A 17,902-nucleotide genomic window follows, 5' to 3' on the forward strand; every position below is an offset into this window, starting at 1 on the left:
ACTCATGCATGCTGACTGTACGGTGTCACTGTGTCTGTGTGTGGCTCCAGTGTCACGCAGCTGCGGGATCAAGCCCGGGCTGCGAGCTCGATGTGGGTAAACTGTGATTTGGCTATCTCCCTTCCTGGAGGAGATAAATCCTCGCCATGCTGGTGTGTCAGCCACTCAGTAATTACTTCATCCTGTCACGGCCGTCTGAGAATGCGAGCCAGTGGGAACTTGCACTGTCGCTCTTTCATTGACACAAGGGGGGGGGAGAGACGCTCAACATCACTTTTCTACCGCTTGAGAGAGTTAGTCATCGGATAAACAGGGGGATTTCATTTAGTTCAAAACGCACACATGTGATTTACGGCCCCTTACAGCTTTTATAGCGTCAGTTTAATTTGTTTGTGCCTCTCGGCTGAATACGATTTTCTGCTTCAAATGTCAAATTGAGTTTAAAGTAAATCAGGTTTGTCCGAATGTGGGCAACAGAAATGGGGCAAATTCTCTCCTTGCAATATAAAATCTGTCACTAGATGTCCTCGTACCCTCATCTGCCCTGACGCTTGTTGCCAGTCACTTTTGTGTAATCTCATCCGGCCTCTGAGTTTTGAATATCGTCCAAATTATGGGTAATAGGACGCTCCGGTCTGATCACAAGTAACCTGTGCTGAATTGCACCTGCAGGCACTTGCTGAATAGCTGCGCCGAAATTGCTGCATCCCACTCACTCATTGTGTGTTTCCGTGACCTGAATAGACGTCGACTTCCTGCCTGTACTTGCTCTCAAGCAGGAATAAAAGTTAATGGGGATAAATCTACAGGACCTGGAGCTTTGCTTTGCGGGGCTGCTAGGTGTTTGTGTTAACTTACGACTTAATTGGTCCCCGGCCTGTTATGGCCCCGCAATGCTTTGATTACAGCCATTGAGGAAGGAAGAGGGGCATTTGGATTTCTCTTGACACAGGAAGCGAAGGCAGGAGAATGTCATTCACTCCTGTCGTCCTGCTCTCAGTTTGAGAAACAAGGGGAGAGAGAGAGAGAGGGGGGGGGGGGGGGGGGGGGTGGGGGGGGGAATGTGAGCGAGGCACAGGGAGGAACTGACAGGGCTACGGCAAAGACAAAGAATGGCTGCGGCAGTGCTCTCCCGCCGTCTCCCCCACTCTCTGCAGAGAGAGCACACACCCACCAGAGTTCCCTGTTAGCATGAAGGAATCTGTGGTTTACCTTGAGGAATACTTTCCCCCCCGAACAATGTCACAATGCCCAGGTTAGATCAGGTGGACGGGTGGGATTGGATGGGGAAGGGGGGGGGGGTGCTCTCTCAGGTAGGCCCCTCTCCTCCCTCTTCTTTATTTTAGTATTTTCTGCTCTTCCTGTCTGTGTTTTGGCATCACACAGACCAAAGGAAAAGCAAAGCCCCGAAAGGATTTCCTCAGCGTTGACTGTGGATGATCCTCGTGGCTCCTGCATGCTAAAGCTGGGCAGGGCCCAAAGCCCCGGGGGAATGAAAAACATGAGAGGGGTTGAATCAGATCTCCTCCAAAGGAAGATGGAGGAGTTTTTCTTTTCTTTCTTCAGAGTGGGAGAAACACATGCTCTGTTGTCTTTGCAGAAAGTTTGGAGACTTTTTTCCTGACAGCTAAATTGTGCGGTGGAGAGTTCATGTTGCTCTCGCTCGCCCTGGAAGGGGAGGGAGCACGTCGGAGTGACTCGGAGGAATGGTGCTCGGCTGTAAGTGGGTGGTTTGGGCTGTGCAGTGTGGGAGGCCAGGCCCTAGTGCAAATTAAAGACTTCTCTGTGAAAGTCCCAGACTCAGCTACAGTAATCTGTGTGTGTGTGTGTGTGTGTGTGAGACTGAGCCTGTGTGCAAGTGGCCGGCGGGGAAGAGACCCAGCCCTCCCTCCCTCCCTCCCTCCCTCGTTTCTTTCCTTTTTTTAACCAGTCATTAAAAATAAGCCACAACTCACCCCTGGTACACACTGAGAGACAGAGAGAGGGAGAGAAAGAATGCATCTCCTCTTTCTCCTCCCTCCCTCTCTCTCTCTTTGAGCTTTGCTGCTTCACTAACCAAGTAAAACGGAGAGGAAAGACGAGGGCGGGTGGGGGGTCTGTGTTCAAGGAGGCTGGATATGGGGGGGGGGGGGGTCTGTTTAAGACAGCACACTCGGACCCCTCCCCCGTGTTAAGGGTATAGCAGGAGGGTTTTCTCTGTCCAGGAGGGGCCAGAGAGAGAGAGAGAGAGAAAAGAGATGAATGGGGAAAGGAATGCAGGAGACAGACGAGTGCTCTCAGCAGGAGAGTGGGAATGTTGGAGAGACCATTGTTCCCCCCCCCCCCCCCACCCCCCCCCCCTCTCTGCAAATTTCTGCAGGGAGTGGATGTAAACACACAGGAAAGAGGGGTGTGAAAAATCACACCTGAGAGACGGCTCAGGCTGGAGATGTGATTATTAATCCCGATGCATGCTGCACATTACTTTGGACACACACACACACACACACACACACACACACACACACACACACACACAAACACACACAAACACACATGTAGCCGGAGCCTATAGCTGCCATCTCGTCTTTCTTCTGCCGCCCCCTCCTCTCCTCCGACAGGATGTATAGGGTCAGGGGGTCAGGACTGGAAACCACAAAAGACAGAATGCGTCAGTGTAGCCTGGTTCTTGTTCCAAATCCCCCCCCCCAGTTGCACCTCCTACCTCTCCGTCTCCCCTAACTTTTCCACCCCCCCCCCACCCACCCCCCTCCTCCTCCTATAGGAGACCCGAGGAAGGCCTGACGTTTGGTTTTGGGCCCAGATGGCTTTAGCATGCCTCTGGCTGTGGATTAGGCCGCCAGTGTCTCCTTTCCCCTCCATGTGCAAGTGGTCAGGACAAAGAACGTCAAACAGGGGGAAAGGGGGAAGGAATGCGGAGGAGAGGGGAGGAGACAAAAAGAAAAAAGGCCCAGGACTGTGAAACGACACCCGACGCTGATGTTTCACGGCATTCCTGGAAGAGTAAACTCAGGCGCTTGTAAAAACTGCCATCCTGCTCCTTTTTAGTGCCCAGTCGTTCAAGTTATGACTTCTGGATTGAATCCCTGCTGTGTTTTTGGGGGCTTGGTGAACTTTTGACCACATTCTGCTGCATTTATATGTAAATAGCAGCTGTGGCGAGCGGGGATCCTTCGTGTGATGACATGACACCGGCATTGTGTCTCAGCCCCTCTCTCCCAAGGCCGAGTCTGTCTGCCTGCGTGTTTTGGCTGTTCCGTCCCGGCCTCCTTTGCCCCCCCCCCCTGCAAGGCCTGCGGTTATGTTTTCCTGTACCCGGCCGTAACTCCACAGACTCTCAGCCCTTGTCATGTTTTATCAGGCAGCTGTGCTTAAAAGCTCGGAAACAGTGTCGGGGCAACATGGCGGCGTTGTTGTGGGTATTTACAGTCGAGCAGACACACTGGACTAAGTGGCTTGTGTTATCCACTCAGCAACACAAACTGCCACCGCGCAGCCTCTCTGTCACTCATTGTCTATCTTTGTGCTCTCGTGTTTCACAAGTTACATATTCTGAGAGTTACGCCGACCCAGTCACTGCTCAGTCACACATCTAGTTTCATTAAATGACTAACTGATCACCCCCCCCCCCCCCCCCTCCTCCTCCTCCCCCAGGAGACATGACTCTGTTCTTTGAGCGGCTCCACCACTCGTTTCAGTTGCCGATGCTGTCACTGTCGGCACATGCGATGTGTCACTCCTCCCGGCAGAGCTGCTCCTCTCAGTCTGAGCCGCTCGGTGAGCAACGCTGTGGGAAACGAGAGCAGTGAAAGCATGCGTGAGATGTGTGGGTGTGTTAGCTTTAGCCTAATGCCCAGGTTTATGCCCAGCGAAGCAGATGGAATTTACAGGAACCGAAGGAAACGGCACGGCAAACTACCCCCCCGCCCCCCTGCCCCCCTGCCTCTTTCAACCTCACTTCTTCTCACTTCTCTCTCTCTCTGTTGTTGTTTCTTTATCTCTCTCTATCTCTCCCCCCCCCCCTCCTAACTCCTCTGCCTTTATGCTGAGTGACTGTTCTCTCTCTTTCAGCCCCCTGCAGGCAGGTCTTTCTGACAGAAACAAAAGACTGATGTGTCTCTTCATGTGGTCGTGGACTAGTCAGGGTAAAGCCCTTTGCCGAGGAGCACTGGAGAACAATGGAAGTGGCTTGGAGCCGTTCGAAGCCCCCCCCCCCCTCCCTTCAGAAGCTTAGGCCCCATTGCTTCCGTACTGTACATGGAGGAACTTCAGGATTACATATTTCTACTGAGTCCTGGATGATAACACCTGCACTGAATGTCATCCAACCGGTTTTCACAGTGTTGACATCGGCAGTTGCACAGTTTATATTAAATGTTTATGTTTTGGAGGGACTTCTAACCGGGTGCATATAAAAAGAAGAATGTTATCCCTGTTAAATAAAGACATGATAAATATATTGAACAAAGAACCTGAAGTGAACTCTAAAACGAAAATTAACTTTCAATTGTTATCTCCCCGCCCCCTTTGGCGATTTCACCTCTCGGCATGTCTCCTCGCCGCCTGTCACTGATTGACAGTTTTTTGTGGAGAGTGTGGAGCAATAAAAGAGGAATGCAGGTAACCAGGCTCTCTCTATTTGAACTTGGAACACAGGAAAGTGGGTTAAGTGAAGTGAGTCTGTTGCCTAACAGGGAGCAGCTGCCTGCCAGATTTAGCGGCGGCTGACAGTTGTAAACACGCTCTTATCTGGTGATTCAGGAGACGCAGGCTGCCAGAGCAGTTACCCGCTGTTGACACGGGTTCCTGTCAGAAGGGGCACGCTGAGCACACAGCCGTGTCGATAGCGCCGCTGGCCCGAGGACACCCGAGGGACATTTAACAAATGTTCGGCGCCGATATGCGTCCTCATGTTTAAGTCAGGACAAAACAAAAATCAATTTGTATGCAGGAGACGGTGCAGGATGTTCACGACTCGCACATGCTAAGTTTGCTTCTTTTAAAAAAGCCCTTGCAGTCGGCCACCTTCACACACACACAGTGAGCTATTGTGTCTGAGAGAGTTCAGGCATCTGGAGAGCAGAAACCCTCTCCGGTGACCTCTGACCCCTCCTGCCTGAGTGTCGTCGTTGATTGAACATGAGGGTCTCTGTGAGGCTTTCAGGTGACTCACAGGACAAAGCTCTGTTGTGTGTGGTGTGTGCAGGGTTGGTTTCCTCTCTGCAACGTTAGCTGATCATTATATGATATCTTGAGTTATTTCAGCACAGAACCTAAACTTATTGGAATTAAATAAATCATCCAAACAGTGATTTAAAGGACTGGAGAACGTGTTTGCTGATGTGTCTGTTGTTCACAGGAGCAACATCACGTCACACAGTTTAAATCCTTCAGGTTATTCTCATCTCGTGACCCTGTCCCAGAAACCCAGAGACAAGCCTGTTGACAGGCGTCCAGGACAAACAGGTTTGTAGAGTTTGACACAGCACAAAGCTCAGGCTCCGGGGCGAGAGACATTATTTAAAAAGTCATTAGCAGCTCCCTTGTTCTCTCCATGCAGATGACCCGGTGTTTATATTCGAGCTCCACGTTGTGCGGGCTCATTCTTCCCGCTGTGTGTTCTCGTTGGCTGGTGTCGAGGTGGGTGTCAGTGCAGCTGCAGTTTACCCTGTCAAGGTAAACAAATGGCCGACAGAAGCTCCCCCCCTACACCCCCCCCTCTGCTTGCTGCTGGTAAAACTCCAAGCCTCCCAGCTAACTTCATGTTGCTATGTGTCACCATGGAGATGCGGTCACAAAGGACTCCAGCTGGTTCTCTGTGCGAGTGTGTGTGTGTGTGTGTGTGTGAGGAAGTGAGACAGGGAGAGCGGGACGGACAAATGGACAGAGATGGAGCAGACGGGGCCGGGCAGTAACTCTGATTTACCCTCCTCCTCCTCCTCCTCCTCCTCCTCCTCCTCCTCGGTCTCAGTCTTGTTCCGCTCGTCTTCTTCGTCCTCTGTCCGCTCTGCTCCGTCCTCTCCCCTCTGGCAGACCCTCGTCCCAAACACGGTGCAGCTGGGCTCAGCTGTCAATGTCCCGCCCCCTTTCCTGGCTTTGTATTTGTTTGGACGGTGGTGGATTTGCCCTTGGCCCCCGCGTGGGGGAGCCCGTTCCCGTGAGCTCGCCCCTCCTAAACCAAACCGTCTGCTCTTTGAAGTGGCCTATCACACAGATTGGAGATTACAAGGCAGCCGCCTGCCTTCAATCTGTCCAGCAGCATGAGCACGATGATTAAACAAAGGGAAACGGCGTACACCTATGTACGAGGCACAAATGGGAACCAGTGATCAGCCGAGCCCAGAAACAGGAGGCTCAACAAGTCTGTTTTTTGTTCTGAAAGCCGGCGAAATGAATGGAGACTTTGCTTTGTGTCAGGGGAGGGAAGAGGCCTTGCTTTGATATTATCAGGCCCAGGGGTGGAGGGGTGTGGTGTGTGTGTGTGGGGGGGCGAGCTCTGCCAAGAAGAGCCGCTATTCACACCAACTTGTCGGCATGGGACGTTTGAAGCATTTGTCAAAAGAGGGATTTGGCAGAGGGCCACTAGAGTTTTGTCATTCACAAACTCTTCTCCTCCTCAGGATGACAATGCTCCCAGCAGGCTGCACCCACCTCTGTGTGGAGATGGAATTCCACTAAGACGTTCCCATTAAGCGAGGAAGTTGTTCCCGGTTTTTGTTGCACACTCGAGAGAACATGAATGACGTCCCTCTCTCTCCCCTTCTCTCTCTCTCTCTCATTCTATGATCAAAGCTGCGTTAACCTGACATTACACTGACAGGGGAACAGTTCTGTGCCGTCGCTGCTGTTTATCAGTGTCTGGTGAAGAGAGTTTTCCACATTCCTTCTCAAGGGTCTGTTGGAATCCTGCGTCACATTCTTACTTCACTGTGTCCTTGACTGTCTGTCTGTGTGTGTGTGTGTGTGTGTGTGTGTGTGGGAGGTCCGGGGGCCGCGATGTTGTGCGATGCTTTCATGGCTGCAAGAGGATCAAACTATTTTCTTATCGTTGCTGTGGAAAGTGGAAACTTGGCCTCTCTCGCTCTCTCTCTCTCTCTTATCAGGCCAGTTGTTTTTTGTAGAAAGACCAACAAGAATCTATTTCCCAGTTGCTTTACTTTCCATTTATTCTGCTAAACGTCTGGTTACGTCTTCACACACGCCTGCACTGGAGTCACTGGCTTGGGTAAAGGCCATTGTTGAAAAACGGCTCCTGATGGATGGAGCGTATATATCAGTGGCAGGAAGTCTGTGGTCTCCCTTGATGTGGAGAGGCTGAAACGTGGAGCTGGTTTGTGTCAGCGTTATTCTTGTGCCTCTGCAGCCTCATGTGTGCATGCAGATGTGTGTGTGTGTGTGTGTGTGTGTGTGTGCGTGTGTGCGCGTGGGCATGTTCTGACTCCTGAGTGTGTTTACTTAACCTGTCTCGGCATTTGAAGCCCCTGTCATTCTCTGGCGTGTCTGGCTCTCGCAGTGGCAGCGGGGTCGTCTCCTGTTTCATGCAGCTCTGTATTGAGCTGATGAGGAGGAGCACACACCCACGGAAGTATGCGTTCAACAGTCACACACACACACACACACACACACACACACACACACACACACACACTGACTTTTAGATGACTTCAGGGGATAGAAGCTCTGAAAGGGCCTGACATTCTATCCTCTGAACCTCCACGGCTGATAGGGGCAGGACCTCGGCCTCTCCCTCTGTGTGAGTGCATGTGTGTGTTCACTGTGTGTGTGTGTGTTTTTTTGTTCTCTTGTGGGTCTGTACTTGTCGACCTCTCTGAAGAGAAAAACCCTGGATGTCGCCCATATTCACCCGACACCTGTGAGAGGTCGAGACGCTGCATGCTCAGATGTGTTCGGCACTAATTCCTCCATATACGTTCTCTCTCAAAAAGAAAGACACGTGACTTTTAGCTGTAGGAGGAAACGCAGCAAGTCGTTTCTTTTGTCTCTCTTGTGGTTTTGCTCTGCTGCCATCAAAGAAACTCACATTATTTAGCAGCCGTGATCTCATCCCGTCTGAGGACTTTCCAGCTTGTCAAAACCTGAACTCCAATCTCACCTGGTCTCCTCCAATCACTGGCGGCGTGGTGGGAGGACGGATGGAGGGCGGCGGAAGGATGAAGTCAGCCCTCTGGTCTTCTCCCAGTATGTTAGGGCCCCTCTGGAGCTGTCAGTGAGACTGGAAGCCAAAAGCGGCTAATAGTTTTAGACATGGCTGCTCCTGCTGGGTGTGGTTAGCAACAGTTGTCTGCATGCGGTAGGATGTTTGTCTTCTGGAGGGATTAAAGGGATCCAGGAAACCTGCTGTCCTAGATTTTGCAGCACAGAGAGAGAGGGGCGACCTAGTTTTGACGATAGCGCCCAGGCGAGGAAGGAGATTCCGAGGCGTAGTGTCATTTGAGGAGGAGGCGGCCGATGGTCGTCTTTCTTTAGACAGGCTGTGTTTTGTCGGCATGTTGCTGCACAGACGTCCAGACTTCTGAGTCGGTTGGTGTGAGAGGCTCCATTGTCTGTGCCGAACCTGCAGCTGTAACCCGGGGGAGAGAGAGAGCAGAGTATTACTGAGCAGCGCCTGATTTCTAAAATATCTATTTGCTTGGATTTAAAACTCCAAAAGCCTTTAAACTGTGCTGAGCCCTCCAGCCGCCTCTTACAACACCATTTAACCATAATAGAGTTTCACTTGCTGCTATTCATGCAAACAGGGAGGATTTATATTTATATTCTGCACCATCAAATTGTTTTGAGTGTTGTACAGTTACTCTGTCGAGGGCTTAACCATCTAGATCAGTGGGTCAAGTGGCTGACATACTAATCCTATTACTAGATGACGCTCTGATTTGTTAATGTTGGCCCTAATCTACTGTCCATTTTGACTCCATCACGGGGACCTGAGACCTGTGTGTGTGTGTGTGTGTGTGTGTGTGTGTGTGTGTGTGTGTGTGTGTGTGTGTGTGTGTGTGTGTGTGTGTGTGTGTGTGTGTGTGTGTGTGTGTGTGTGTGTGTGTGTGTGTGTGTGTGTGTGTGTGTGTGTGTGTGTGTGTGTGAGCTGTCAGGGTGTTAACTGTCAACAGCCATTTGGTGACAGCTAACACATTAAGCGACAGCATATGTTTCCACTGCCGGTAGCATGTTTGTGCACCATAGAAAAACATGACGTACTGACCCTTCATGATTTTTTTTTTATATATTTAGTTTTCCATGGTTTGGAGCATTTGTGCTTCCCTACAGATACAAATAATATTTATATTTTTTCGGGCCTTTTGCCTTTATTGAAAGGACAAGTGTCTCGTGGTCGACCCCACAAAAATAATATGTTTACGAGTCGTGTCAAAGTAGCAGAAACAAAGTACCCTCATGTTTAGACAGTTTCTGCTACTTAGACAGTTTGCAAAAACACTTCATCTCCCATAAAGCCCCTCAGTTGTACCTTTCTTTCAAACACTCTCCTTTTCCAAACACCAGCTTTTCCCGCTTCTTCCAAACTTTAAAACATTCAGTCCAATGTAGTTTGTTTGTTAAAGTGAAGCTGAGGGCAAGGTAACCCTACTCTCATCCCATCATCTGAGTCAGGGTTTCAAAAGACTTCATACAACTCGTTCTCAGGCCTCATGTGATGTGTGAGTCAGTTTTTACTGATTGAGATTTGATAGATTTTTTGCATTGTGTAACAAGGTGTTATCTCTCTTTCTCCTGAAGTGTCATCATGCATCACCACTTACAAGAAGACGCCTCCCCCGGTCCCTCCACGCACCACCCCGTCCAAACCCTTCATCTCCATCACGGCCCAAAGCAGCACGGAGTCGGCCCAGGACGCCTACATGGACGGGGGCTCGGGCCTGCGGACGGGCATCAGCTCCCAGCCCGGCCTGTCCAATTCCACGGAGAGCATCGACAGCATGAAGGCCCTGACGGCGGCCATAGAGGCGGCTAACGCTCAGGTGCACGGCCCCGCCAGCCAGCACGTCACCAACAGCACCATCACCATCACCGCCACCGCCACCACCTCCGCCGTAGCACACGTCTCCACAGACAGCAAGGCTCAGAGGGAAGCGCTCCGCAAGTGCCTCTCCATAGGGATCCAGGTTTGTGGATGCGCCCATTTGAAGTTTCAAAATAAAAGTCTTTTTTTTCTTTTGACAGTTTCTCTTGTTGTCGTAGGTGGACCCAGAGGAAGAGGGGCCCTCAGAGGAGCAGTCCAAGTTCCAGTCGATAGGAATTCAGGTGGAGGACGAGCGATGGTGAGTAGGGAGGAAAGAGGGAACCAGTAGGAGGTTGTTTTAGTGAAACTGGATAGGTCTACTGGGAGGGAAGAGGCAGCGATAGCACGAACAGGAAGAGGAATTATGGAGACAGAGAGCGGTTTGTAGTGCACAAGCTTTCGCCCCCCTGCGCTGGCTTCCCGCAGCAGCTGTCCCCAGTTCAGGGGGAGGTTGGCGTCAGAGCCCCCTCAGCCAGCGGGGCCCCATAGTGACAGCTGGGCCAGAGGATGTGGTGCAGGGGACTGGGAAGGTGGAGGGGGTGAGTTGACAGCCATCTGTTGCTGCAGTCATTGTGAGTCAGGCTACTTTGAGGTTGTGTGTGTGTTTGTGCGCGTGTGGGAGGGAGGCAGAGAGAGAAGGGGAGGGAGTTTTATTGGGTTTGTTTAGTTCAGAGGACTGAGAGAGGGAGACTGCTGGGCTGTCAGCTCCAGCCCCTCACTCTGCAACATGGCCCCCGGCCGGAGAAGAAGCAGCCCAGTGTGCACGACCGTTTCATGAGCTCCCATCGCTCCAGACGCACCGAGGCTGTCTGTTTTTCATTCACCACTGTCAAAACAATGAGCTCATGTTTGGTGAAGGAAGTTGACAAATCCAGTCCCGGTACAGGTTTCCACGCGGTGGCCGCCGCAGGAATTCAGAGAGGCATCACCTTTAATCAGAGGTCACGGAGCGAGGCCGGAGGGCAGCACATCAGACACACACACACACACACACACACACACACACACCACACACACACACACACACACACACACACACACACACACAGTGTCAGGGAATGTGAGGGGCTTTCTGAAAGGGGAGGACTCAGCTGACTGACCAAGCACTGAGTTCCTGTGGCTGCCAAGAAAAATATTAACTCATCCAGACACTTTCTAGTCTGCTGAGGCCGGGATGTTGTGCAGCAATGAAGCCGGTGCATTACTCTGCTTCGTGTTTGGGTGTAGTAGGCAGGACGGTGTTTTTGTTGGTGCACGTTTGATTGTTTACTTGCTGGTGTGTGTGTGCATATGCGCATGTTTCTGTGTGTGTGTGTGTGTGTGTGTGTGTGTACCTGGGAGGTCTAGGCATGCTGGCCCTTCATTACATTTCCAGACAGTGACAGTGCCAAACTCCTACGGCCTCGCTTCAGAGCTCTAACTGACTTGTGAGTGTGTGTGCGTGCGTGTGCGTGCATGTGTGTGTGTGTTTATAAGCACCATTCTCAGGTCATAACCTCGCCTTGCTGTTTGAACAGGGATTAACTGTAGGAGTGGAGGAGAGCTGTAAAAGCGACGAACACAACAAACATGCTTGTCTTTACACAGAAGTGTTTTCAGGGCAGATCTGAACACGAGCTACACACGCTCTCGCTCTAATAATGTGTCAATCAAAATGATGTGTTTTGATTGTATAATAGTGAACTTACCTCTTTTTTATTGTGCAAAAAACTTAAAAATGTAATGTGTAAATTATTGTTTTTTTTAGGGCCTTGCTAGTTTAGGGTCTGAGCTTGGTGGTCCCCAGATGTCTCAGCAGTCACTGGGACGTTGCTCATGGTCCCATAGTGACTAAACCATATGCACGACCATCTTGAAAACTTTACTCAAAGGACCGGCTCGACCTCACTGTCAACGGAGGCGTCGTCATTACTGGCATAGGACAAATAAACAGGACGCCTCGGGGGTGCTTGTGCAACTTTTAGATGTTTGTTTTTTTCAGTCATTCAAAATACTTTAAAAGTGAAGTAGCCTTTCCTTCTCCATTAGAATAAGTTTGTTTTGAGATTATTCTGCAGATGAGAGGAAAGGTACAGGAGACTTGAGCAATCATTAACGCCTGGGCAGATCATGCAGAAGTCAGCTGAGGAAATTATGTGTTTTTGTTTACAGCACATCGACACAAGCATCAGGCCTTATCACCAAAAGCTCTTTAATCTTATTGTCTTTCCAAGTTGGACATCTTCATTGACGTCTTCCCAGTGTCTGGCTCCTCTTTTTATCCCGTGATATTTATAATTTTTCCAGATTCTTCCAGACAGCAACTGACTTTAACTTTTGGGTTCTCACATACAGCCCCGTACGGACACTTTCCTGAAAATGAAAGTCCAATACAAGCCTGAAAGCAGATGTAGACTCAAGACCTGGATCTAAAGTGGTCCTCTGACATACTCAGCATGTGGAAAACAAGACTCTACAAATGGTCTCCACATGAACCTAATCAGAACACGGACTTTGGGCATTTTTTAACTTGCTTCATTTCCCCCCCGCTCCTGCATTCCTTCCTCATATTTCAGTTTTCTTCTCTCCCCACACGTCGACTTTGCTCTCGAGGACCTTCCTTGTTCTTTCTGCCTCGTGCCTTTTGATATGTCTGTCTTTCTGTCTGGGCTGTGTTTGGCCTTGCCCGTCTCTGCCCCTGCAGGAAGTTGTTAGCTGGGCTGATAGAAAGCAGGCTGAGGTCATTAGAGCTGAACACCTGCTCGGAGGAGTTACTCTTTAACTGCTCTTCACACAAACACACACACACACACACACACACACACACACACTTGCGGGCTGCCGGCACGTACACATAAAGCGTACACACACTCTTGTTTGATCTCCCCGAAGCCACTCCCTTGTTCTTTCTCTCTCTCTCTCGCTCTCTCTCTCTCTCTCTCTCTTGCTCTCCCTCTCCCTTTTCTTCTCGTGTTCACGGAAGAGGAGAGATGAATGAGAGAAAAGGGAGGTTAGAGATGAATGGGCAGCGGCGAGGAGGAAGAGCGTGCGTCCGGAGATGAGCTGAAGCAGGCTCGCCGGGGCTGTGATCATTTGTGTGTGTGTCACGCTGCAGGCAGGTCAGCCTCAGGATAGTCCGCATGTTTGTCGGTGCAGCTAATGGGTCGTTTATCTGGCGTGGAGAAGTTGTTTCTGCTCACTGATTTGCAGCCTGTTGCAAACAGAGAGTCGGATGTTGAAACCTAAACCCAGACTTGGCTTTTCAGAGGATACTGCATGCTTGGTGCACCAGATTTTCAAAGTTTGCATGAGGTCTTGTGTGCTGAGTTCAAATGTGCATCTTTGTAGCTGCTGTGCATTTTTGCTGCAATGTTTTCAGTGTTTTTTTCTGAGTCAGCGATTCTCTGGTTCATTTTTGTAGTTATTAATAAATGATTTGTTGTTTTCACCACTTTGAGTTGAAATCTGGCTCTGATTAGACATTTCAGGTTCGTCCAATCGCTGTGAAGCTAGCCCCCCCCCCTCCATACCAGTTCCCGCATCCCTCTGGCGACCCATTCATTACAGGGGGGACGCAGCCAAATGTGTGTGTGTTGATTTAATCTCTGCACATGAGAGTAAGCGTGTGTGTGTGTGTGTGTGTTTTGGAGGGACCTGCCAAACGCTGCCCCAGCAGTTGTCACACTGCCTCTGGGCCAAATGCAACATGGCACACCAAGCTGGAGGGAAGCTTCCCAGGTGTGTGTACATGTGTGCGTTTTGTGTGCGTACAAAGCAGAGTTTTGTGGACGGCTGCACACTCTGCTGCTCCTGAATGAGCCAGGTGACACAACACACACGCTGAAAGGCCGCTCCGCACTACAAAAGGTTGTCATCACTATCAGTGAGGAGATCGCTGTGATCATTTCAATGTTTCACACTGGGTGCACCACCGAGAAGAGGGAGCAAACAGAATGACTGCGAAAGGGAAAGATCTGTTATTACCGCACAATATGAGTATGTGTAATCATTCACTGCATCAAATCAGCATAACAAAACATCTTTGTTCCTCCTGCCTCCTCTCCCAGTTACCGCAGGATGACCCGGTCCAACAGTGTAACCACGGCCGTGCAGGCCGACCTCGACGACCCCGACGACCCCCCCGAGCTGCCGCCTCGCCACTGTGCCACCATGCCGCGCCAGCACTCCCGTGACAATGCCAGCTCCACCGTCAGCATCCAAGGCTCGGGGAACCACTACCACGCCTGCGCCGGGGACGACTACGGGGACGTGGGGTTCGACCCGTCCATCCTGCCCCCCCCGGACCCCTGGATGGACAGCGTGGCCGAGCCGGAGACGGACAACTTGGAGGCCGTCGGCCGGTTTGTGTGCCCCCGCGACGGCCGCTGGTTCCTCAAGCTGCTGCACGCGGAGACGGAGCGCATGGAGGGCTGGTGTCGACAGATGGAGCAGGACGAGGTGGAGAATGAGCTGTCCGATGAGAGTGAGTTGGATCACAGGATTTAAATCCAAAGATATTGAAGATACGAAGACAAGAAAGTCTGTTGTGATATCAGGTCTATTCTCCCCTCTCCTCTCCTCTGGACCACAATAGCCTCTTGTTCCTGTCTCAAGCCCTCTGGCCTCCAGAGACATACCGTGCATACTTATCTAAAGGCCGCTGCTGGCCTCTAGATACATATAATGATCTCACACACACAGTGAAGGGGTTCCTCTCAGTGCTCCTCACAGGCAGCAATTGGATTTTAATGCAACACACAGCAGCAGCAGCACATGTCTGTATGCACAGGTCTAAATATGTTTTACTCACATGCACACACCAGATGGAGCGAGCAGGCCTCAGGCAGCAGGCAGTGCATTTGTACCTGTCCTTACCGCACAGCTGATTTCATGTCTTACTGAAAATGTCATTACGTATGCAGCCAGTGTGTTGTTATGGTTCCAGGCAAGATATTCTCTCACAGAACGTGCAGAGCAGGCTGGCTGTCTCAAGGTTATGTTTTCCCAGATCTCAGGCTACCACAGACACACACACACACACCCACACACCTCCTTAGGGGTTGTGTCTGTAGTGCAGATTCATTACTCCCCCTCTCGTTTTCTGATCCCATTCTCTTCATGTTGACTAATGCATGCATTGACAGTTCCTCTCACAGGGATATGAGTCAATAAGACTGACTGGCGGAGTCGGGTTCTGCAGCACTGCCTTGTTTTCGCTCATATATCAGTCGGCCGAGCTGCTATCGTGACAGAAATAAAACATTAGATTCTTAAAAGACACTTTTAGCAGCCAAGACGTATTTCAGTCATAATTTTACTTCCCTTAATGATCCCCATGTATGAAAGAGGATTCTAGCACACCAGTCTCTGTTGCATTACTAATGCACCCTCTCTGTTAGCGGTGCAACATGCCGGCAGTGTGCGGTTCTGTGAGTAATTGCATTGTGAATTCTGTGTGTGTGTGTGTGCGTGTGCGTGCATGCATGTGTGTCTGCGTCTTTCTGCAGTCCTGGGGAAGATCCGCAGTGCAGTGGGGAGTGCCCAGCTCCTGATGTCCCACAAGTTCCAGCAGTTCCGGGAGCTGTGTGAGGAGAATCTGGTATGTGTCACCTCATCCTCTGCATGCTGGTCCCAGCCCCAGCCCCAGTCCCCCCCCCCAACCCCCCCACCCCCAACACTGACATCATCCTGCACAAATCAGTCTGACAGGCCTGTGCTCATTTACTATGCATCTAGCGTGGAGTGTGCTCCTGCTCACCCTCACTGTCTCTGACATTCAAATATAAACCTTGCAGTGTGGAAACTAGAGCCTGAGAAACAGGGATTTTTTTACACTGTTTGTGTTGAAGCAGCTTATAACCTATTTCTGCAGATGTTTATTCTTCTATTTTCTCGTCAAAATATCTCACGTGTTGCATAATAATCTGGATACGAGCCTAGATTCCAAATTTAGAATATTGTGCCTGATTTATTGAAAAATAAGTTTGTGTCATTTGAATTCTCAATAACTTTGTGTGCATTTCACTTACGTTAGAGCCGATCCTGCTGTCAAACTGAATTATTATAAATGTGTGATACATATTTGAACATCTTGTGTTTGTGTACGTGTGTGTATTTGTTCAATTGCTTTGTACCAGAACCCGAACGCACACCCGCGGCCCGTCTCCCAGGACCTGGCCGGTTTCTGGGACATGCTCCAGCTGTCCATCGAGAACATCAGCCTGAAGTTTGACGAACTCCACCAACTCAAAGCCAACAACTGGAAACCTCTGTCGCCCCCGGAAATCCAGGTGCGGACCCACGTGACAAGAACCAGATCCATGAAACCTCCATTTTAAATGATGAGAAGTCACCAACTCTTAGTTCTGCTTTTTGAATGGCTTCACTAACCTGCATGTGATCTGCTGCTTCTGTACTGTTACTGCGAGTCCCAGTGATTCACGGTGAAGCTTTGTTGTAACATGCACATGTGTGTTGTGTACTGTCATGTTGCCTGCCTGACGTCACCACCTGTGTTTGTGTGTTTTGTTTTGTCTTGTTGCCGACAGTGAGCTGCTTTTGAGAAACCTCTCTACCTGCCATGCACCGTTGGGGCCTGTCCTTCTCCAATGGCCGCTTTTACCTCACGCAATGGCCTCCACCGCGCTCTCTTACCCCACACAAATGGCCGCCACTGTGAACCATAACCTCATTCAGACAAATGCATGCTCCGCCATATCGCCGCAGACAGCTCCGGTGCTCTCTCTAACCCATACGCCAACTGGCTGCAGTTGTGTTGCTCCTCACTGTGTCATTAAGACTATTTGTCATTCCTGTCCAGGAGAGAAGGATGCCCCCTCCCGTGCCAAAGAAGCCCCAGAAGGGCCACCCTCCCCTGGCTAGGGACCGCTCGCTGGAGAGCAATGAGCGCCAGCGTCTGGAGGCTCGCAAACGCCTGCTAGCTGCCAAACGGGCTGCGTCGGTTCGGCAGAGCTCCGCCACCGAGAGCGCAGACAGTATCGAGATTTATATCCCAGAGGCTCAGACCAGACTATGAGACAAACACACACACAGACACACACTGTCCCACACACACAATAGCACTGAATGGTAAGGCTAGGGTGCTAACGCTACATAATCCTATTATTTGCGGACTTCCCAGATCACTGTGGGGTCGTCAGTCAGGACGCAGGCAAATGTATATTTACAATATTTATTTATTTATTTATCTGCCCCCCCCCCCCCCCCCGTCCTCGTTTCCTCCTCCCAGCCTTGATGTAGCACTCCCTCTTTCCTCCTGTACCTCCGCCCGGGCCCTTCACTCCCAAAGAAGTCTCTTTATGGATCCTTTTCTTTCTTCAAAGTGACCTGATGTTACATAAGTGAGCCAGGTGTAGCACAGCAGAAATGCTTCACGTCAATATGTGTTACAGGGAAACGTGGAGGAAGCATGCACGTGCACGAGGAGTGTGTGTGTGTGTTTGTTAACACATGCAAACACACACAAGAGAGAACAGACCCATGAACTCTTATTTTATATATTTATTAAGTTGATTTTATTTATTTTTTTACAAAATCCCATGATTCTGATTCTGAAAAATATAGTTTTGTTTTGTATAGTGAGGGTAAACATCAGGGCAGAACCTCGTTGAAAAGAGCTGACAAGGCAATTATAGTGACACAGTTCACCATCTGTCTGAAAATGGGTCTTTTCCGGTGGCAGGAGGTCGACCCCGGTAGGAAAGGTCAAGGGTCAGGGCGTGTTTCCCCCCCTCCAGGTGAGGCGAAGGAGCAGATTTTTGAAGCTCCGCATTTCACCGTCTTAAAAACACCACAAAAAGCTAATCAGTGGTTTTTCGAGCGTCCGTTTCTGATTCCGAACTTCATTTAACAAAAAGTGCTTCCTAC

At 50.3% G+C, this 17,902-nt stretch overlaps 1 protein-coding gene across 2 annotated transcripts in view; it reads left to right on the plus strand.

Annotated features, from left to right (window-relative positions):
* Nucleotides 1-17,051, plus strand: part of LOC128425719 (disks large-associated protein 1) — a 38,367-nt gene extending 21,316 nt beyond the window's left edge. The window contains exons 5-10 of one of the 2 annotated variants that reach the window (XM_053412475.1): nt 9,754-10,139; nt 10,216-10,295; nt 14,083-14,498; nt 15,523-15,614; nt 16,153-16,305; nt 16,836-17,051. In XM_053412475.1, coding sequence (XP_053268450.1) covers nt 9,754-10,139; nt 10,216-10,295; nt 14,083-14,498; nt 15,523-15,614; nt 16,153-16,305; nt 16,836-17,051 — 1,343 coding nt within the window. Of the gene's footprint in view, nt 1-9,729; nt 10,140-10,215; nt 10,296-14,082; nt 14,499-15,522; nt 15,615-16,152; nt 16,306-16,835 lie in introns of both variants that reach the window. The other variant, XM_053412474.1, reaches the window with a different exon arrangement.
* The last annotated feature ends 851 nt before the right edge of the window (nt 17,052-17,902 follow it).

Source organism: Pleuronectes platessa, chromosome 20, assembly GCF_947347685.1.
Source record: "Pleuronectes platessa chromosome 20, fPlePla1.1, whole genome shotgun sequence".
NCBI lineage: Eukaryota > Metazoa > Chordata > Actinopteri > Pleuronectiformes > Pleuronectidae > Pleuronectes > Pleuronectes platessa.